Source organism: Antedon mediterranea, chromosome 4, assembly GCF_964355755.1.
Source record: "Antedon mediterranea chromosome 4, ecAntMedi1.1, whole genome shotgun sequence".
In the NCBI taxonomy this organism is placed as follows: domain Eukaryota; kingdom Metazoa; phylum Echinodermata; class Crinoidea; order Comatulida; family Antedonidae; genus Antedon; species Antedon mediterranea.
In genome coordinates this window covers 30,159,918-30,183,843 of record NC_092673.1, presented here as the reverse complement: position 1 = coordinate 30,183,843, position 23,926 = coordinate 30,159,918, and the positions used below count along the sequence as shown (strand labels likewise).

General features: G+C 34.1%; 2 protein-coding genes across 2 annotated transcripts in view; one reads left to right on the top strand and one right to left on the bottom strand.

The window, feature by feature from the left end:
* The window catches only part of LOC140047243 (short transient receptor potential channel 4-like), a 47,426-nt gene extending 28,100 nt beyond the window's left edge, over positions 1-19,326 (top strand). The window contains exons 3-11 of the mRNA XM_072092143.1: positions 4,653-4,777; positions 5,730-6,227; positions 7,541-7,874; positions 8,055-8,191; positions 9,644-10,350; positions 10,817-11,018; positions 12,639-12,815; positions 14,315-14,359; positions 14,741-19,326. Coding sequence (XP_071948244.1) covers positions 4,653-4,777; positions 5,730-6,227; positions 7,541-7,874; positions 8,055-8,191; positions 9,644-10,350; positions 10,817-11,018; positions 12,639-12,815; positions 14,315-14,359; positions 14,741-15,385 — 2,870 coding nt within the window. The 3' untranslated portion in view covers positions 15,386-19,326. The remainder of the gene's footprint in view (positions 1-4,652; positions 4,778-5,729; positions 6,228-7,540; positions 7,875-8,054; positions 8,192-9,643; positions 10,351-10,816; positions 11,019-12,638; positions 12,816-14,314; positions 14,360-14,740) is intronic.
* A 394-nt stretch (positions 19,327-19,720) lies between these two features.
* LOC140047244 (uncharacterized) lies at positions 19,721-22,589 on the bottom strand. The gene is made up of 2 exons (XM_072092145.1): positions 20,600-22,589; positions 19,721-20,392 (listed from the first exon to the last, which is right to left on the bottom strand). Exons 1-2 carry the CDS (start codon positions 22,389-22,391, stop codon positions 20,217-20,219), a joined length of 1,968 nt encoding a protein of 655 aa, XP_071948246.1. The 5' UTR covers positions 22,392-22,589; the 3' UTR covers positions 19,721-20,216.
* Positions 22,590-23,926: the final 1,337 nt, after the last annotated feature.

The following is a 23,926-nucleotide window of genomic DNA, read 5'->3' as shown; positions in this document are numbered from 1 at the left end:
CCGATAATTTTAGCTCCACTTCTAATGACTAAGCCAATAAGAACACATATGATTGCCATTTGACTTTATACAGGCGCGCTACAAAACCAATCTTTCCTGGAACAAACAATTCAATAATAAATTGACAATGCACGTTTTGACATCATAACCTTCAAATGCATTCTCTTCCTTATTTTTCTTTTAATTTTCAAATGGCCAAATGTATAATTATGATATCACTTCTGTCTGCCTACGGAGTACTTTGTCTGACAGAGTGTACACTCTCATTTCAATATACAACTTAATTCATAGGATAGTATATTTCGTGATATTGCAATCAACACTAATGGCAAATCAAGAATCACTTGAATAATTCAAAGCAAGTATTTATATTTGCAAGGAATAGTGAAATTTAATTCGTTTAGATAATTAGATTGGCTGGTTGATAGCTCTTTTTTCAATTGTGTTTGATTGGGATTCAGACACCTTCGGTCCATATTACTAATTATTACAATTTCTTTAATATGAGGTACAGCACTGAGTGGATATATTAATTAAAAGCCGTCGTTCTTCTTCTTTTTCGTTTCATATTCATATTCATTTATTTCCCAGACAAAGAAATACAATAATACAAAGCATAAATTACATAAAAACAAAAACAAGCATAGAAAAAACGACACAAATACAACCACGAATCGAATTGGTTTGATTTACCCGTCGTCGTGCGTGTATTCAATATTTTAAATGTACTTTTTGCGGTGCGATAATCGCGCACAACCAATCAGAACTCATGAATGTCCGATTCACTCAAATAGATTTTGCTTATTTAAGAAAGTTTGTATTCGTCTGCAAGATTAAACAACATCCATCATAAATCTCATGCATTGCTTAAACATGCCCATGCGTTCATTTCCGTAACATTACTATTGAAACTATGTTTTTTCAAAGTCCAAAGCATTTTGTCAATGTTGTCAATGTTATAATGAGGTATGAAACGTGTATGTAGCGTGATTTCAAGTGTTCTACCTGGACACTTCATCTACTAGATGGATTACTCTCCTAGTTATAAATCATTTTAGTACGATCCATACTAAAAATAAAAATCTGACGCAAAAAGTATATGAGTTTTTATGTGATGCTTGAAAACGGAGTCTAAAAATCTAATAAATTAATGCAATTCCATTTATGTAAAATTAAATGTGTAATTTTGTGTTAAACATTGTTTAGAAATGTGACGTCTATGAAATCTTCTGATGACGAGTGCCGTACTTTTATTCAAAACATCTCTAGCTTGCTACAATATTATGTACAATCATCTTAAGCAACGAGGAGTACGATCTTCTCTCTATTTATGTCCGTTTATGCATTGTATACGTCATTCACAAATTCCTCACGCGTAACGGATTGTAACTAGTGCCATCACATCAATTGTTCAATACTACACTTATAATTTGTTGTTTTCATTCTGTGTTGACCAACTAGATAAGTTTTCATTACATGCTTTGCCTGTTTTTCATATAAAATTAACAATATAATTGATTGTTAGGAAAGGAACTGATAAACCGCGATGACGTCACTAACAATTTGTGCCCTTAACGGTTTATTATGAATATATTAAATGTCTGTTCGCCATTTCCCTCTATGTAAATCAATTCACGATTATAGTAATAAATAAATATAATATAATGGTTGTGTCATTATTTTAGTTGTAAGACGAGGCCATTCATTTGTGCATTTTATTAACTAATCGAATTTTTCTGCTAGAGGCCAACTCGGACCATTTCGATAAACCGTAATTATTTGATGTCGTGATATTGTTTGACATTTCTTTTTAGTAGTGGAATTATTTAAAAGTCTATTAGTTTATGATTGTGTATACTTATTTGATCGATAATATATGTCATGACGATTGGCTCTTTTATTGGTTTAGTACACGATTACATGTAAACCGAAAATTAAAACAAAGTGGCGGGTGCAGTATTGCTGTTGCATTATTATTAATATTATGTATTTGTTTACATAACCTGGCTACTTAATATATAAAGCCACTGTACAAATACATAATCGAGTGTTCTGCTATATATGAAATATATATATAGGCCTATATATGCAAACACATTACAGACTTTAAATTAATCTGATAAGACTGATCAAATATATTTATTGTTAATTTGTTGAAGTTAGCTAGTGGCAATGTAGGACCTATTATTGTTTTTGATCGACCTTAAGTAAAAGAAAAGTGGATAACCAATTAGTGCTGCTCCTTGCAAAGTATGTACTTTTTAAAATTTGCCGATAAATATCATTATAATTAAACTTCAGTTAAGCAGTTTTAGTTTTTATCTTATGGCGTTATCGTATGGCAGAGGGCGGTATAACATAATGCACACGCTAGTAAAGTTGAAAACATTATAATAGGATAGAAAATATTACATTCATTCATTCCCAATATGTTATTCAAGTCTACATCGTATGTTTATCGCTGTTTTTTTAAGTGGTTTATCTTAAACTACATCAATAGTGCCATTCACATGTCTTAACTTACTCAAGAGCGGCGACTAGCACTGAACCCACGACGCAAGTGAAAAACATGTTGGGTAAATATGCTCCATAACTCCAAAATGTATTGTAGATGGAGAAGCATTCTATATACTTAAGTTTAGAGTTTACGAATTTTTTTTTTCTGCTTATACGTTTATTAATATGGATGATATTTCCGAAATAAAAAGAAATTGAATTGAATTGAATTAATCGCTTAAGCTACAAGACCGTTTCAACCTATCCATTGTACATTGTACTAATTGAAATTAAAATACTAATTACGTTTTTGTAAGCGTGCCAAGCCGTCAGTCGTTACACACAATATTGTCTGTTCTGTTTCTGTCTAAACCCATTGTACTTTTGTTGGCTGAGATATTAATTTGTATGTATAATATTGAGTAATATTGTCTCTGTTGCTTTGTTACTGTAAGTCAATTTATTCCATTTATTAACAAAAATCAATTAAATCACTATTAGGCTACGTGTACTTTTAAAGGCAATTTCTGTCATAACAAATATCCTTTTAATCATAATAGGCGTATCATCGCGTGTTAGATTTTTTTATATTCACACACAATCAGCTAAATAAATGTGAATTGAATTGAATTGGTACTCGCGTGCCACACGAATATTACATATCTGTCACACGAATATTACATGTCTGTAATATTACATGTCTGTCACACGAATATTACATGTCGGTCACACGAGTATTACATGTCTGTCACACGAATATTACATGTCGGTCACACGAATATTACATGTCTGTCACACGAATATTACATGTCTGTCACGCGAATATTACATGTCGGTCACACGAATATTACATGTCGGTCACACGAATATTACATGTCTGTCACACGAAATTACATGTCTATCACACATAATAGTAAATGATTTCTGGTAAGAAATGTAGGCATATTGTAGAATCCTAGGAATCGATTTTAATGTTATTTTGGTGTGATATTCATTATTCCTTTATGTAAAATAACTGTATACCTTCATTTAAAATGAATGAGTACGCATGGATATTTTATCTATGCCAAATAATCAGTTTAAATTAAATGCAAATTAAGTATATCAAATTAGCTAAAACTTATCTAAAACCTACGCCAGAGAACGATTTACTATTGGGTAATTTGTCTATTACCCAAATGTATAGTCCGTGTGATCCTTTGCGTGTTACAGCAACTTGTTTTCAAATTGATGTTTTAAATAAATTAGTATTTCGTGACAAGACCGGCGTTTTAAACCTCCAAATCCGCAATAACTTCTGTGACCTTTGTCATCAGTTGACCCATATATTACACAATGATATAGTGAGGATATTAACGTCGGCATTTATACCATTGGGTAATTACTGGATAGACCATTTCATTATGTCAAGTGAATGGACGGTGATCATAAACTGTTTCAGTGTGTTTATATACACCACTAGACTGTGTATATGTAATACAGAATTTGTTTCTCCAGTTTAATTATAAATGGTTACCATTCATTTATTTGAAATCAAATCAAATATTTAAAATATGCCATGTTTCAGGCTGGGTGAAAAAACATACACCCCACCATAGCCACACCCTCCCCCACCCCTTAATTAACATAATCTTCTGTGTATGTATATTGCATAAGATATAGAACCAATATTTTCATAAAAGCTTAAGAGAACATTTTCGGAACCCAATAAAGTGTCTCACCCACCCCCATAAAAAATGCCTCCCCACCCCTAATATTTAAAAGTGTCTTCCCTATAAGTTCCCCATAATAAAGTTTCCCCTAAGTTTCTCCCTCAATAAAGTGTCCCCCTAATAAAATCTACCCCCCTCCCCCTAATAAAGTGTCTTCTGAACTTCTCGTAGTGTTAAAGCATATATATCATTGTCCCCAGGTCGTTTCACATGTAAATGTCTCTTAATCTTTACTTTGCACGGCATTTTGTTGAGCAATAATTTCTTGAGAAAATAAGAATTATTTCATCTAACCATCTTCTTGAAAATGGGTAATTCTCTCTCCATTCATTTATCGATACAATCCACCTAATAAAGGAAACATATCATTAACCCGATATCGATACACTATTAACCTCTAACTTGTAATTCAATTGTGTAAATTGTCTTTTAATTGATTCTCAGATATCATCAAAGTGCTTTTGGAACACGGTATCCAGTTGGGGGATTCCTTGCTACGATCAGTGGACGAGCAGTTTACTCTAGGCGTACAGCTTATATGCGAACATATCAAGAGAAAGAATTTACCGGTAAATGTTATCAATTATTGTATTGTTTGATTACGAAAATGTTGATAACAAGATTGAGGAATCGTTTTAAGAATAATGTCAAGAATGATGAAAATGTTGATAGATAATGACAATAATGAGAAAAAGATTTTGGCGGGTGGGGGGGGGGGTATGATATTGATGCTCAACAACTATATTATATTGTTGATTTGATTACGAAAATGTTGATAACAATATTGATGAAAATGTTCGTGGTGATAATGATAACAATTGTTAATTATGTTGATAATAACAACAATGGGATTACAATGTTGATACAAAATCATTATGTGAATAATGATAAGAATGTAAGCAATATTGATAAAGATAATGTTGATAATATTGATTATGTTAATGGGAATGTTGATAGTAATAGTGATAAGGAGAATGTTGATAATATTGATAATGAGAATGTTGATAGTAATGGTGATAAAGATAATGTTAATAATATTGATTATGTTAATGAGAATGTTGATAATATTGATGATGATAAAATTGCATTGCCTTTTCAACATAGAACAAACTGCAGCATTAATAAAAATAGAATGTTAATTTCAATAATTGTGTTATTACAGTCATTGTTAGAATGTTGATAATAATATTGAAAGTAATGTTGATAATAATATTGAGAGTAATGTTGTTAGAATGTTGATAATAATATTGATAGTAATGTTGATAGTAATGTTGATAGTAATGTTGATAGTAATGTTGATAGTAATGTTGATAATAATATTGATAGTAATATTGATAATAATATTGATAGTAATGTTGATAGTAATGTTGATAATAATATTGATAGTAATGTTGATAATAATATTGATAGTAATGTTGATAGTAATATTGATAGAATGTTGATAATAGTTATACGATGTTTTTTTCTTGCTTATGTATCGATGTTGAATAATTTCTTTTTTTTTCTGATTTATGTTTGTAGGAATACCTCAATTGTCGGGCACTAAATGGCGACTTCCATCCAGACGTCACTCCAATAGTACTAGCTGCGCATCATAACAACTATGACATCATACGAAATCTTCTAGAATACGGTGTTCGTATTGATGACCCGGAAGATTATGCATTCCACACAGAAGTCAACACATTACAAAATTGCCTTGGGACGTTGAATATCTATAAAGGACTTGCTAGTCCTGCTTATATTTCATTAACTAGCTCAGATCCAATCAACACAGCTTTCGAGAGGTGTGTCCAACTTCGGAAACTATCGGAGAAGAATCATGAATTCTCCGCCGAGTTCCGTGACCTAGCGGAAAAATGTGAACAGTTTGCTGCCGATATTTTAGGACATATTCGGGACTCTAAAGAACAGAAATGTATTTTGAATCATGACCCTTGGGGCGAAGAACTCGAGGACATGACCAATTCAGTTGCCCCATATAAAGTAAAAATAGCTATTAACTTTGAACAAAGAAAGGTAAGAGATTGCGTAAACAATACATAAAGCGTGGTTCCCACTAGAACGCAATGCACGCAAGAGTAAAGCTTGGTTCCCACTAGAACGTAACGCAAGGACGTAAACGCAACGCAAGCGTTTTAACCAATGACAAGCGAAGTTATAGACAGTTAGCAATCACAAGCGAATAAGCCACCGCTTGTGATTGGTCAATTCACTTGCGTTGCGTTACGTCCTTGTGTTGCGTCGCTAGTGGGAACCACGCTTTATGAACCGACGACGCAATAGTTCTGCAAAAAATCGCAGGTTCGATTTCACGCAGGCGGTGACAAACACAATTTATTGGAAGGGCATTTTCTTACGTTGCGTAGGTTGCGTTACGTTGCGTCGCTAGTGGGAACCAAGCTTAAGCAACAGCCACAGATAATAATAAACTTTAAAGTCCAACAAAGTGTCCTCTGGGTTATCCTCGATGAATAGTTTAATATGAAGGTTCTACTGCGTTGCATTACTGTATTGCACTATTGCATAGGCCTGTAAACTGCATAAACGCACGCGATATTTTGTTATTCCGTTACGTATTTCACTATAATAGTTTACTGTATCTCGTTATTGCTGGAATGTCATTATGCATTGATTATACCTAACAGACTGATTGTCACATAAACATAGGAAACTATTTACAACATTGTCAATGTAATAGCTTGCCTCATGATTCATTACTGTGACTAGCACTTACCGAGGAACGGTTAACGTGCAGACAAAATATACTGCAATATGTAGCTATTAATATTAGCTAATACTATTTTGTCTTTTCGTTTCACATTGAATATTTGATTGTATTCAATTATAATATCAGAACTAAACTTTGTGAACTAAATAAAAACATAAGTAGTAGGACTATTATTTTTAATAGATAGGGTTAATGGAACAATGCTAATATACTCCAAAGTGCAATATCTGAAACCGGTTTAGATATTTTTAATGTAGGCCTACCCTTGTTTTCGTTAGTTCTTCTTTAAATTTTACATACGTTTTTGCCAATTTTGGCTCTGACAATTCGCCTGCACCAGATCCAAGCTTCGTTAAGAACTACAAAATGATACATTCACCAAGTAATATGCCTACCTAAGCTATACATACTACGGTAGACATACTCGAGTCGAACAAATCTGTCTCAATCGAATAATAGAGTGAATTCTGGAAGTCGAACCAATAACAACATATTGCTATACTATATATTGCTGGTTTATAAAGTCACGACAGATAGATGCAATTATCAATGTTTTCTTTTATTTTAATGTATTTTAACAGCATTTTTCTTCGTTTTGCAGTTCGTTGCTCATCCTCATTGTCAGCAATGTCTTACACAAATTTGGTACGAAGATTTACCAGCCTGGTTCGACTACCATTGGTCTGCTTCTCTCGCATTTACAGTATTAATAGCTCTGTTCTTCCCTGTCCTTTGTACCGCTTATGCTATTTATCCGTATGGTCAAATTAGAAGTTTTATGCGAGTTCCTTATGTTCAGTTTGTTTGTCACTCGTCATCAAATGTACTTTTTTTGCTCTTACTCGGAATGCAATCGATGCCAAATAATGACCAGGTGGACGAAATGACTCCGACGCCAACATTGTGGGAATGGTGTATTGTCGCCTGGGTAATAGGTAAGTAGACAGTAGTAGCCTACATTAAAACTCCTATTAAGAAGACACTTCGACCCAATAAAGTAACTTACACAATTTTGTAACCAATATAGAATGCCTCTAGTTTTTACACCACTAGCGTTCCATACAACCTTTTCATATATTAATCTAACTTTCTGTACCTGTTTTATTTTTTGATAGGTTTGACATGGGTCGAAATTAAAGAAATTTGGTACTATGGTCTACGTTATACGAAGGACCGTTGGAATCTTATGGATTTCGTCATGTTATCACTCTACTGGGGAGCAATCGTTTTACGTGTTGTTATTCATTTTCAGGTAAAACCATAGTTATAAATTGATGGAAAAAATAAAAATAATGTACATAAAAATTACAGTCTCGTTTATGCTAATGTTTGTACAGTGGAACATATCTTATATAAAATATCATTCAAACGGTCTATTTTACGAAGGAACGAACGAACCATAAACATGATGTTTGTTATTACCTTATAATAATACGTTCCATCTAGCAGCATGTTGAATTTAAATTTGCAATCATGACAAAGCTAACAACATAAATTACAAACTTTCTTAATAACAAATGCTAACTTTTTAGATAAGAATGTGACAGAGTAGTATGTGAAAATAAATATGTATTATGTGTTGTTGATTATTTTTAACCAAAATATAATTATTATTAAATTTGAATTAATCTAAACAAAGATAGTTTAATGTGTCTAGAATTTAACTCGTCACCAGGACGAGTTGTGTTATCTGCGGAAATGGATACTATAAATATGATTATTTAAAATTGTATACTTAGTCTAGAATTCACCAGGACGAGTTGTGTTGTCTGCGCAAGTGGATACTAAATATGATTATTCAAATGGTATACTTTAGTATGTCTAGAAATTAACTCGTCACCAGGACGAGTTGTGTTATCTGCGCAAATGGATACTAAATATGATTATTCAAATTGTATACTTTAGTATGTCTAGAAATTAACTCGTCACCAGGACGAGTTGTGTTGTCTGCGCAAGTGGATACTAAATATGATTATTCAAATGGTATACTTTAGTATGTCTAGAAATTAACTCGTCACCAGGACGAGTTGTGTTGTCTGCGCAAGTGGATACTAAATATGATTATTCAAATTGTATACTTTAGTATGTCTAGAAATTAACTCGTCACCAGGACGAGTTGTGTTGTCTGCGCAAGTGGATACTAAATATGATTATTCAAATTGTATACTTTAGTATGTCTAGAAATTAACTCGTCACCAGGACGAGTTGTGTTGTCTGCGCAAGTGGATACTAAATATGATTATTCAAATTGTATACTTTAGTATGTCTAGAAATTAACTCGTCACCAGGACGAGTTGTGTTGTCTGCGCAAGTGGATACTAAATATGATTATTCAAATTGTATACTTTAGTATGTCTAGAAATTAACTCGTCACCAGGACGAGTTGTGTTATCTGCGCAAGTGGATACTAAATATGATTATTCAAATTGTATACTTTAGTATGTCTAGAAATTAACTCGTCACCAGGACGAGTTGTGTTATCTGCGCAAGTGGATACTAAATAGGATTATTCAAATTGTATACTTTAGTATGTCTAGAAATTAACTCGTCACCAGGACGAGTTGTGTTATCTGCGCAAATGGATACTAAATATGATTATTCAAATTGTATACTTTAGTATGTCTAGAAATTAACTCGTCACCAGGACGAGTTATGTTATTTGCGCAAATGGATACTAAATTTAATTATTTCAACTGTACTTTAGAATACTGAAGACATTATAATTCCAACGAATGCTACAATAGTGACAGATACAGCCACAGCTTCTTTTCTTGGGACAACAGATGATTTTGATTACACGAGTAGCGGAGGAACCACTTTGACGACTCCATACATGACGGACAATCCACTAGAGGTTATTCAAGACAAGATTGATGATTTAAACAAGCAAGTGGAGAGTCTTAAAAATGATCAGTCAGAATTCAACCGAGGTGTCAACAGCAGTCTTTATGAAATGGACGTAATGTTAAAGACTCTAGATGAAAAGATAGATGAACTTTCAGAAAGCGTCAAATCATTATCAACTAGTGACACATCTTCCGGTGGGTCAACATCTATTGGTCGAAGAAATAAAGGTGGTAATAAAGAAACAGCGAAGCAAATCCAGGCCGAAGGCAGAGCAAAGTGGGAGGCGTTTAATCCAATACTTGTCTCGGAAGCATTGTTTGCAATCGCTAAGGTTCTCAGCTTGCTGAGGCCAATTTGTCTGACGGTAATGAACCGACATGTAGGACCTATGCAGATTTCTCTTGGAGGAATGATGTTAGACATTCTGAAGTTTCTTTTGATTTTTTCGTTTGTTTGGTTTGCTTTCTCTATCGGAATGTATCAATTATATTGGTATTATTCAGATCAAGATCTTCTTTCCTGTTCTGGCTCCGGAAGTGATGGATGTTTTTCACCATTTAAAACGTAAGTAATTAGTATAAGAGCGTGTTGAGAGCATGTGGCGCAGTGTGATGGACTTCTGTTCGCGAGATCCGAAAGTCGAGTCCAATTCAAGTCGCATTGCTTGTGTCCTTAGGCAAGGACACGTTTGCCTTTCTCTACCCATGAGTACAAATGGGTACATGGTACAGGTCAACGCACAAGCGGCGTTGGCTTCTGTGGAAGTGAATAATTTTATTAAAACTACAAAATTACAATATTCATCTCAAGTTTTGGGGACAATAAATCTTTAACCTTAAACCACCCAAAAAAGGTATTTACAAGAGAGGTTAACAAGACATGTGAGTTTTGTTTTGTCTTTCATAGAAACAACCCACCTTTATTATTTCCATCTTTTTTTCTTCAAGACATGTGAGTTGAACCTCTCTATGTTCATATTCGTTGTTTGCAGCCATTGGATTATATAACGATTGTTAATTCTTTTAAACAGGTTATTAAATACAATGGCAACATTATTTTGGGCGTTATTTGGACTGCCTGACGTTGATATTCTGCGACTGCACCGAGATGTCAATCATGAGTTTACTGAAAGCGTGGCGACATTGCTGTATGCTGCATATCACATCATTGCCATTGTTGTTCTTTTAAATGTACTTATTGCTATGATGAGCAGTACGTATACACGTGTTGAGGTATGTCGTCTTCATCTTTTCAATTTGTTTTTTAGTTATTGTCGCACAATTTTTGTCAGGATGAACAAGATAAAAGAAAAATATTTATGATAAATCAAACAGAACTTTAAAATATAAGGTCATAAACAGACTTATTTTCTTCAATAGAGTAATATAAAAAAAAGCACTCTGCTCTCACTCGAAACTCTGCGAAGTACTGCTGAGAACCACAGAGGGCGTGTTTTTTAATATTTCGGCCAATATTGAAGATACAAATAACTCGAGTTAATCAGTTTTTGCAAAGTCATCAATTATATCGAAATAATAGGCATTGTATGTTGGTATATATCTATTTGCAATACAATCGTGAAGTTATCTTGCAAATATGAATTTTATCTTGCCAACAATCAAACAAGACAAGAAATGCTTTACAAACATTTTGTAAAGTAACTGATGAATTATTATCCCATTTTTAGTCGCGTGGAAGCGACTCTATAGTTCACTATGTCGGTCGGTCGGTCTGTCTGTCGGTCTGTCGGTCTGTCTGTCTGTCGGTCCGGTATCACTATGCGTTTTATCGCTTTATGACCTTATCTTGATATCAGTTTAATCTAGCTAAATCAATTTTTCACAGAATATTCCTTATGGCCAGGAATCGATGTGGTTATGATTTCACGGTGCGCAATAAAAAATTACGCGGTCTACGCACGATTTAACGAAATCACGTTTGTAATCATATCTTAACAACCATGAATCACAATTAAATAAAATTTGGTACTCATAAATTTCAGGGCATAAATCATCATATGGCAATACAATTACGTGCGTAGCGCATGTAACGCATGCGTACGCGCGCCTAAAATTTTTAAAATTTATTTTCGATGAAATAAGAGTACGTTTCAGGCAATTTTAAGCGTTTACAAAATTGCCATTTATTGCGCACTCTTTTTGCCCGATTTCTGTTTTCTTGACTTACTTTTCAACTCGAAATTACGTTATACGAGCACGTCAAAAGTGACAGGCTACGCACGTGTAAATTAAAAAAATATAAATGTTTTTAAACATTTCAACATTTTTAAACATGTTCAGTAATTTCGGTCAGTATAGTTCACTATGTCGGTCGGTCCGTCTGTCTGTCGGTCTGTCTGTCTGTCGGTCTGTTTGTCTGTCGGTCCGGTATCACTATGCATTGTAGCACGCGACTTAATGGCTGTTGGCCTTGTTAGAGAGAGATTAGAATAAAACAATAGTTGATACTCTGGTAAATATAACGTTAAGAGGTTATACCCACTGGGGGTCTTTGTGACCTAAATGGGTTTACGTAACTGAGTTTTACTGCTGCGGTTAGTAAAATTATTCTAAAATTAAATAGTAGAAGACCGCGTCATGTTCCTAATCAAAGAGTATTGCGATACAACATAAACCATTGTTTAATTTAAGAATTTATTGGGATTTTTGTATCAAAAACAAAGTGTTGTCGAAAATGTAATGCAGGCTCTAAAACCCGCGATAATCAAACATTCAGATATACAACCCGTTTTTGACGACCGGATGCTAACTTAACGAATCGGCTTAACAACCTAATTATAGACATTTGTAATACAGCATTACAATTAAAATGTATTATAATTATTTCTATAGGAAGATGCTGATATGCAATGGAAATTTTCTAGATCTAAACTTTGGATGAGTTATTTTGAAGGAAGAGGAACGGTACCACCACCTTTCAACGTCATACCAACGCTTAAAACGGGTTGGTATATTGTCAACTATATAAGAGAAAAAGTATGTATGCAAAAAGCAAGAAAAAAGAAAATGGTAAGTAAATTTAGTTAATTTCCCATCTGAAAAAAAAATTATTTCCCGTAACGATGTTTGCAGCACTTTTGCATCGTTAGTTCCTACCTGTGATTACGCACTTTGCGTCGATACGTCTCTACGTTACGTAGCGTTGCATTTTAAGCTTTATTCCCACTAGAACGCAACGCAAGAACGTAAGCCGTACCACAAGCGAATTGACCAATCACAAGGAACAGTTCGAATAATCCATCGCTTGGATTGGTCAATTCGCTTGCGTTGCGGCTTACGTCCTTGCGTTGCGTTCTAGTGAGAATCAAGCTTTAGTGGGAACCACGCTTAATAAACATTTTTTTGTATTTACCATATCAACGGGGATCACGTGTGTTTCATTTAGCCGGGCATGTTATCTGTATATAAAACTGAGAGATTATATTTAAAAGGATGTACACACTGGGGTCCCCCTAACCTCGACGCTTCAATGAGTTTTGAATTATTGAGCATTTACAGGATGTCAGAGATTCGTAGTAATTTTCAATTTTTATTCCCCCATGTCTGAACTTATAAAGTAATTTGAGCGTTAGGTGGGGCTATAAACAAGCCGCTTCAGTATTCCATGTGGGCTTTAAACTAATCTTTAAACTTACTATGATATAGTATATTATTAATTATTAATCATCACATTTGTGACATGCGCGTACAAAAGGCCATAACATTTTTATCGTGATTTGAACACACACGTCAAACGAAAAAGTCCTTTCCGGTGTCACTAATAATTGTAATATTGTTATATAATTTGCTGACCAATTTTTATCTCGTCTTTTTTGGACATTATTTTCAATTAATTTTTCTTTTCACAATCTTTTTTATCCAATTTCGATGTATGAACAAACTTGGTTATTTACTGATTCTGTAATACAACTTAATAAAACGGTATTACGCGTGATTTTAAAATCATAAATCAGCATTTTGAACAAAACACTGTTTATAGCAGTGACTGATTATGTTAAATCGAGACACAAAAGAAATAGCCGAAAAGCTAAACACGAAACGAAAGAAAGAGAAGGAAATTGTATATTCTGTCTTCTCAATTATCAATATTACTAATAATTGTATTATTATGCTATTAATAAAAATTACTTTTTTATACAGACTTGTTCTAACTATATATACAGAAATTCTTTCTCCATAATTGACAACGTAAATGGGTACTGCATAATTTATAATAAACAGATAATGTAATGTACGATAGATATCAAAGCTTATGATGAAGCTATTTAAATGGTTATTCCTTTCTAGCATGGCATCTGGCCGGATTCATCTTCATAAATCACACAACACACTCACATTCTGGATTGTTTCTATATAGGCCTGTTTTAGCGTATAATATACGGGAGCCTGTAAGTGTCGCAGTAAAACGAAATTATATCTTATTAGTTTGTCGTTCTTAGACACGTTGATTATGTTATTGCAATTTTATATTCAATTGACGAAAATTATTTTATTTTACTTTTAAATAGGAACGGAATAAAGTTTTTATGGAGGAAAAGCAGCGAGTTTATCAGGTAAAATAATTAATTTAATAGGGTTAAAAACAAAAACATACGGTAATTTTCTTGTTAGTGTGTTATGTTATAATGGCGAACGGGGACTCAATATCGTACTGTGGGCCTACTTTATAACAAGTAACGAACTATATAGAAACCGCCACTCAGACAGCCACTAGGAGCTCTTCCAAAACATGTCCTAGATACTGAATTGTGGGCCAGCTTAACATTGTCTGGGAGACCCTTTCTTATTCAAGAGACATTCTATGCGGAGGACACCCCTATTACGAAGACACTTTGGTTGTCTCCCGAAAATTTCTCCTTAATACGGATTCTACTGTATTTATGTAATCACTATAATCATCAACAACAGATATCTTAATATTTTTCAATCAACAGGAAATTATAGGAAAACTTGTATCGCGTTATATTTTCGACGCGAAACGCGATGACGACGAGGGTAACCAGGATCAATGGATCAACCAATTAAAAGAAGACATCTCAAGCTTCAAATATGAAATGTTTGAAGCTTTAACAGAGATGGACTCTCGAATGAAGGACATGGAGACACAGATACGGGAAGGATCAAATTCTGATGATCGCGTCATTGGTACCGGTTTCTACCATGCCATGCAAGACGTCATCAAGCCTTTAAGTAGACCAGATAGTCTACAATCCGTGCAATCTGGTGTGTCAGATGCTTGTGCCATTATATCCAAAGACCTCAAAGACTCGAAAACTCCATTATGGGCTGATGGTGAGTTTGGCGAGATGCTCACACCTTTAGCAATTCATAGAAAGAAGGTAAAACCAAAGTCTCCATCAATGCCGGCAAATATTGGAGGTTTTCAAATTCCAGAGGAGTGGGAGAGATTCGAACCCATCCGTTTTATAGACGATGAATATGAAGCGCATTTGAAATCAACGTATAGACATTCTTCGTCAAAGCGAAGGAGACACAGTGTAAATAATATTAATCATAATAGCGTTCGTGCTAATAATACAAGAAATTCTAAAAAGATGAATCACACATCGAGAGTTTAACTAGTTAACTGGTTAACGGGTTAACTAGTTTAAAACTGGTAAATAGTAGTTTGTTTACAAAAACTTTAGTGTAATATTTATTTGTTTTGAACTGTCATACTTTTTGTGACAAAACGATAATTACGTCATGATTTAACATTTTGGAGAGGGCTACAATGACGAAGATGACACGACGAAACTGACAATGACATTTGACATTACTGAAGTGTAAAGCTCTGTCTGCACTATCAAACTAGTTTCACAAAAAAAGTGAGATGTGCCTAAGTATGTTAGTGATATGCCCAAATATGGTAGCAATATGACATCATAATGTCCAAATATGGACACACACACACATTTTTTTGTCGCATAAAGTTCGATAGTGTAGACTGAGCTTTATGTGTACAACGTGAATGACGTAACGAACACTATAACAGCACAAGTGTATACCATAGAAAAGACCTACTACAGTGACAAGGATTATATAACGACGACAATACAAATGACAATTTTAAAAACATTTCTGCTGGGTAGGATGGGTCCAGGTGATATAGAAATATAAGTGTAATGCTTGGTTAAGCGTGGTTCCCACTAGCGACGCAACACAAGGACGTAACGCAACGCAAGTGAATTGACCAATTACAAGCCATGGCTTATTCGCTTGTGATTGCTACCTGTCTATAACTAAGCTTGTCATTGGTTAAAACGCTTGCGTTGCGTTTACGTCCTTGCGTTACGTTCTAGTGGGAACCAAGCTTTAGAGACGCAACACAAGGACGCAACGTACGTGAATTGACCAATCACAAGCGATAGATTATTCGAACTGTTGCTTGTCAACACGCTTGCGTTACGTTCTAGTGGGAACCAAGCGTTAGAGACGCAACACAAGGACGCAACGTACGTGAATTGACCAATCACAAGCGATAGATTATTCGAACTGTTGCTTGTCAACACGCTTGCGTTGCGTTTACGTCCTTGCGTTACGTTCTAGTGGAAACCAAGCTTAACACTTTAGTCTTGCGCAAAATATTCTTCTGCTTGGTGTCCAAAAACCCTAATGACATGAATGATACAACAAAATAACAATGCCAACCAGGACAATGTACATGACAAAAGCATTAAAATACATACGGACAACGATGAGATTTTAAAAAGACACCAAATGACAACGACATTTTTGTTGTTTTTCTTTTTTTTTTGTAACTAATTATCGTCGCCATTCTCGTGAAATATAATTATGGGACATCTTGGTTGTGTAATTAATTCAAATAAGTATAATGTCTATATTGTAAACATTGAGCAAACGCCGTCACAAACTAGGCTAGTTAGGCCTATTTGCCATTACTTCCGATCCACGCTGGTCTGAAAATGAATATGGCACTTGGGGAAATTGAAGATTCGTTAAAACTGTTACTGAATTGTTACGATGACTTCTTGTTTTAACCAGATGCCATGATCTAAGCAAGGGGCACTATGGGGGAAAATAATGATTACTTAGAGAATTCTCAAGATATAGGTTTTAAAAACAATGGATGTTTTTTTTTGGTTTAGAGCTATGGAACCACTGTTAATTCTATATCTTAGACTGTTTAGAAGATATTAAAATAGGACCGTTGCAATTAGTCTATGACTAGTCGTTTCGTGGTCTGGGTTTATGATATATAGGCTCCTTCTAACAGTCGTCTCTATTTTTAATTGCAATTCTCCCTGGGATAGTAGTACATGTTTGTTTACAGTTTATGCAGTAAGAGGTATATGGATGTTGAATTCTAGTTTCTCTTACGTATGTTTATTGGTAAAGTTTAAAATTGGTACTTGGGTTTCCTTTTTTTTTTTAGAATTTGACCGGTGATACGCCATTAACAAAGTTTACGCTTGCGTACAAAAGATATTTCATAACAATTACCAATATTGTGGTTATTTGATTTATTGACAAGCTGAATATATTATAATATATATAATAAATGTACATTAAACATTTTATAGAGATATAATTATGTAAATCGTAAGTGGGTTCGAAATGGATTGACCATGCATATGAAAGTGCAGTGTACAAACAAAACGTTCTATTCATAATATTATATATTATACTGATTTTATAATTCTTTTCTAAGCTGTTAATGATAAGGTAGATGTATTAATGTTTCCAAAAGAGAGGCTGTAGTATAAGGTGTTTTTACCATATTTATTAAGTAAGTTTACTATGTTCAAATGTTAGTATTTTGAATGAAAAAAGCCATATAAGGGCAAGTTTATATATTTTTAACTACCATGGGAATTTTTAAAATGTACACGTAACATATTAGTTAGTACGGTAAATGCTCGAAAATTGATTATGAGTAGAGCCGTATTTCGCCTTAAACTGCCATAACAAATTCAGCAATCTAAAGCGTTGTCTACTCACTATCAAACTTGTGACAAACAAAGTATGATGTGCCCCTATATGGACATGATGATGTCATATCACTACCATATTTGAGCATATCACTACCATATTTGGGTACATCACACTTTTTTGTCAATCTAGTTTGATAGTGTGTACAGAGATTAATGAACATTGTGAGCATGTTGAGAGGCCCATATTTCTGAACATGTGTACAAATTTCGTTTCGTTACACCAGGCTAGTGCCGAGCCTAGTGCCGAGCCTAGTGTCGAGCCTAGTGTCGAGCCGTGACATTACATATTAATCATTTTGTAAGAACAGTGGTAATTTTATTGTGGAGTGATACCCTATTTAACATTATTTTACTGTTATTAAAGTAAAGCAAATATATTATAATGGAATTATCTATGCTAAATTGTAGGCCTACTGCGTACTTAAAACCCCGTTTCTTTGCCAACAATGACAACCACTAAACCTGAATGCCGTTAATATATTGTGCGCATGCGTAGTTTATACTGCTGCGTATAGATTTGAAGAAGCAACCATTACTAGAATATAAAAGCTTCTATTATTGCCTGGATAATAGTAATGATCTTCAGCGAATGTTAAGAGAGTGGCCTTTACAAACAAATAATTGTAGCCTATAAACAACTCATTATAAAGAGCATTCTCCCCACTCTATTGTAGTCTAAAACAATAAAATATATAACGTTTTATTTAAATCTTTATTTACGAAAGATAACTTGAAAAATGCAATGCAAAGAGCAGCGCTTCCAGACGTTGGTATTTGCTTTACTTAAAAAGTCAAATTGTAAGTAATATATATAAATAAGCACTGAAAAATCACCTATTAATATTTTCCGGCATTTGTTCAAATTCTGCTGAACGAAAAATTGGCATTTGTGACTTTCACTTTTTAAGTATTACATTATATTATAATTTGTTGTTTACTAGAGGGTGTAAAGAACAACAATTGAGGAGGAATAGACCGTATCACGATCTCGAACGATCAGGACCTCGAATGACCGGGACTTCAAACGATCGGGACCTTAAACTATCGGGATCTTGAACTATCGGGATTTCAAACGATCAGGACCTCAAAAGATCGGGATCTCGAACGATCGTAATTTCGAACGATCGGGTCAGTATTATGCTGTGGGCCTGGTAGTAGTCTAATCATGCGTTTGGTTGGACGATCGTTTCATTGCTTTGACGCCAATCGCCTTACGGGTATAACCAGTGATTACGCCGCCAAAAAATATTGGCCGTGTAATTTTTGGTTTAGAGGGGTAGGTTCAGGCTCTATTGAATCTGTTTATTTTAACAATTTTTCTTTAACGTAATTATTACATAAACGTCATGTTGAATAAATTATTATAAAATGCAACATGATCTATTGAAGTTTTTTAAATAAAAAATGAACTATCGGTCTTGCTAGACTTCAATACACATTTTGCTTTAAAATTAGGTCTAAAATTTGATGTTACATTTATGATTCTTCAAAATATGTATTAGAAATATCAACTAAAAAAGTAGTCATTATTTACATTATTTGATTAGGCCTTGATTTTAATTCGGGTAACTAACCATTCAGAGCTGGTCTCAGATTTGATATTTATAGTTATTTATTTATACGATATCATTTAGTAAATTGGTTGTTCGATTTGTCGAGGTACGAAATTTAGATCATTAAAAGTAGATATACTAGACTGAATTGTCTCTTTGCAAGAAAGAATGTAGCATAGGCCTAATGGTGAAAGAAACTTTCGTTGGTGAACGCGCGCGTACAAATGTTGATTTCCTTTCTGTAAACTAAAACGAAATAATACTCGTCGTCATTATTACAATGCTCATCAACAACCAATAATATTAAACAATATTTTATTAACATAATAAAGAAAATTAAATAAATATTTAAGTTAGAATAATGCAAAAACAATGTGAAACATATTAGTGTGAGTTAGTAAACATTGTAAAACAACCAACCCTATTTTGTAAGGCTAGTATTATTGTTATATTGTTTAAATATCAAAATAGCCATCTAATAATATCTATATCTACATAATTATATCTTAATCACTAATTTTAAAGGGAGTAAGTATTTAAACTGTATAATATTTCAGATATGGTTGTTATCTGTTGTCTAGTGTTTTCTATACTACTTCGTAAATCTACTGCGCATTCTCAATTAATCGAGGTCAATTTAATCCAATCAGGTTAATGATATCGCGCTGTTTTTGTTACCGCCTAGATTAAATGCTGTAACTGTAATGCTGTTATATTACTCGAACTTGAACGCGCGCAGAGGCAGCATTTCAAACGATGCTACAAAATGGGGTAAGTAGGCCTAGCTAATAATTAATTAGGTACATCAAGTACATTGTTGTTATAAGAATGTTTGATGGCTTAGATTTCAAATGCTAAGCCCTTAGCTCAAGCACAATGAGGTAGTTGAATGTGTAGGCTTGTCAGTATGCAATTACAGCTGAGCCATAGAAATGTACTTGGATACTGGTTAGGCCGTTAAGGTTCAATTTTCTATTCTTTTTGGGGGGAACACGAATGCACCAAGTCGTGAACGGAGTCGTGTTGACATACGATGCGGCATCGTCGCTGTATATATCACCATCTAGTATTGGAGTGTCTGAAAAATATAAATACAATAGAACAACAACATGTTCACATCGACATACAGCAATAGTTTATAAAATTTATGGAAAAATTGCCTAGCAAAGTAACGTATTGACAGAGAGTACATCATTAAATACAGTAAATCAACGCTTAACATATTATTTAGCATAATAATAATGATAATTGAAATCATAATTCAAACAATAAAAAAAGTACGCACCTTCCTGACCAATAAAATATTCAAACTTCTTGTTAACCTGAACCCCTGTAAACTCATAATTCCGAATTCCATGTCGGTCGTAGAAGACACCTGTAGTATGAATGTTTAACCTAACTTTAGTACTCAATTCTTCTTCAATAATTCTTCGACCACCTTCTGCCTCACGCCCCTCGCGCCTGTTTTTCTCTTCGGAACCATGCACTTCTTCGTTTTGACCGAAATAACCTTGCAAATACACTCTAATCTTGTCGATTCTAACACGGTAAAGATCAAGGAACTCCGTACTATTCATATCAATGTTAAAATATACATTATTTTTTTCTTTAAGGGAACGTATAGGACAGTCATCGATATTAGCATATTTCCCCCGTCTAGCACAGCTTCGTTTATCTCGTATTCTTTTTGTTATAAATATGGGTTGTATATGACCATCTACAAACTGTGTCAGGCCTCTTATTTGACTTCTTAGCAAGGATCCGATCTTCTGGCGAACTAAACGCAATGAATCGGACATGTCTGGAAGACTTGCGGGATCGCATTCAACAAATTGGTAATAAAACTTGGACTTGCAAAACGTGTTGACTGTTTCCTTTATAGTGTAGATAAGATAATACGTTTGTAAATCAAGCTCAGAGTATAACAGTCCATGGTTTAGTTGTTCTAAGTCAGTATCTTCAATAACAATCTCCAGACGATTCACCACGTTTTCGCTGACAAGTAGCCACTGCCTGTCTTCAACACTTTGAAGTAGTAGTTGCGTATGTCTAATCATTTCCTCAGTGATGGCACGCCCATAGTCAGCAACATCTGATACAATCTGTCGATATTCCCCAGCTGAAATAATTTTTGTAACAGTGCCAACACTCAGAAGTCCATCTGCTGTATTTTCCAATGACTGCCATGCCAAAGCTGACAATTTTAAACCTGCAAAAGTACGTATGGATGTCATGTACGAATCAAGTTCAGAAGACGATAGCTGCGAGTTACCATCAATATACGAATTCACTTTCTTCAATATCGTTAATATTTGAGTCATCTCTTTCATCAGTAAAGAAATGTCTCCGTATGCTGCTAACAGAGGACTCCCAAAATCTGTAATTGATACGTCTCCTGAAGCAAAGACATTTGCAATTCCTTCTACAAAATTAAAAAATGTTTTAAATGATTTTCGGATTGCGTATTGTCTTGCATCTGATGCAAACTTTCTTCTGACTTTGTTTAGTTTTGGTTGAAGTTCTTCAAACTCGTTCTGCAGTAACTGTATAGTCTGCCTTGATATTTCAATTTGTGTCTGTCCATTGGCATACTCCAATTCTCTTGCTTCAAGTACATCCTCAGCATTTGCTCTAAACAGCTCTAATATTTCTAATTTCTCAAAGTAGTCCGTGTCTTTGTCCTTAAAACGTTGTAGGCCATTTGATAAGATTTCAAGATCATTTTGGTATGTTTCTAGTATTGTTTCATAGCTATTGTGTGACAGACTTGGAACGAATCTGACTCCACTGTTTCCTCTAAGCACCTTAGTCCTGATATTAATCACCCATTCCAATATTTCTCTAGACGGCTGCATATTAATTATTGATGAAATTGTATCAAGAATGACACGCTTGTCACACTTCTCGTTTTTAGAAAAAGATAAAGATAGCGAATGAACTCCGGTACATGTAGCTGATAATGTTATGTATTGTACTGGGATGTCAGGGAAACGTTTTGATACCGATTTTGACAAGTGTAAGCAGGTACTGTAAGGAAGGTCAATGGTTTCAGCAAAAATATCTACAGAAACTCCCATTCGTCTGACATTAAACACGTGATAAAGAACACCGTCATGATTTAGAAACGAAACTTGATAACATCTAGATACGGGGTTATAATCAAGAATGTCAGTGTTTCTTAACTGGAGACGTCGTGTCACAACGCGAAGGTCAAAGTTCGGTCTTAAGTTTTTATTCAGAACAACGTTTTGAGAGAAGACATGCAATTCGTTGACATCTCCATATCCCTCTGGAATGTATTTGTCGAGAGAACTAAGGTCCGTATGAATGGATAAGACGCGAACGTTGTTTAAGTTTGAATCAATTTCTTGGACAAATCCTTTATCTCCGCAGATTGAATAACAGTTACCATCACAAACCTGATCCCAGTCATTACAACTGTAAATAAACATAAACGCAATATTAGAACACAACTATCAAATATAAAAATATGTATGCTTATCATCATTATACATTCAAACAGTACAGTACAGTCCAAACGTGCATATTTTGTACTTGTTTGGTATTATTAAAAGAAAAGTATCTTTAATGGCTCTATAAAGATATGTTATTCTAACAATAATAGTAGGCAATCCTTCCAATTCCGATTTCATTTATTATACCATTATCCAATTGATAAAAACAAAGTTTACGTACCTTTTCGTTTCTGTAAACCATTTTGGAATAAAATTCTCCCGTTGCGTTTCTGAAACGAGTTAATACAACAGCAGTTGTTTTGACAATCTTATAAAATGATGTCTATTTATGTATTTAATATGTTTAATTTTGTATATAGACAGATATAAATATTTGTTTCTGAATGAACTAAATGGTATACATACAAATGATCCCGATATCATCAAGCCAGTGATGAAGTATGTATGTTCGGCGTTTGAAAGGCACTCGATTATTCAGGCCTCCACCTGATACTGAGCGACCTTTATGCAACATACAGGCTCATTGAATGCTTTTATTATTGCTTTTTCTTTTATATCTTTGTTTATTTTTGTAAATGTTGTTGTTAATCATACCTTGATGTTAAGGTGAATGTTAATAAATTTGAATATATATAATGTTGAAGAAAATTACCGTTTGAACACTTTATCCAGATATCCTCTTTATGTTTACAGTCACTTGTGTCAAACTCTGCTTGTGGACATGACGTCACAAAGCGCTCCTTACCAGTGCACCTCACATCATCCAAGAAAATCTTACCGCGACCTGCACGGTTTTCACTTCCGGGTCGAAATATAATAGACATTGGATAACCAAGTTGTCGACAAACAACATCGCTGCTTTCGGTTGTCCAAAAATCATCGCATACTGTTCCCCATCTGTCGTTTATCTTAACTTCAACTCTTCCTTCGAGATCATTCGGACCATCAGCAAGTCTTACATTTGGTTCTGATAAAATACAAGAAGATTAACTCAATAAATGAGTAGGCCTACATATATTAATAATTAGTTAAATTCAATTGCAGTGTTTATTCAAACTGTCCACAGTGTTAATTCAAACAATCCATCACTTTTAGAAGAATTCTTTTCTTTTTATAAGTTGTGTACATATACTTAC

Bases quoted from the DNA above. Each gene is read 5' to 3' on its own strand.
- LOC140047244 (XM_072092145.1), bottom strand. From the start codon at position 22,391: ATGGGAGTTTCTGTAGATATTTTTGCTGAAACCATTGACCTTCCTTAC. The intron at 20,393-20,599 runs GTGCGTACTTTT...TATATTTTTCAG, and splicing joins ATATTTTATTGGTCAGGAAG to ACACTCCAATACTAGATGGT.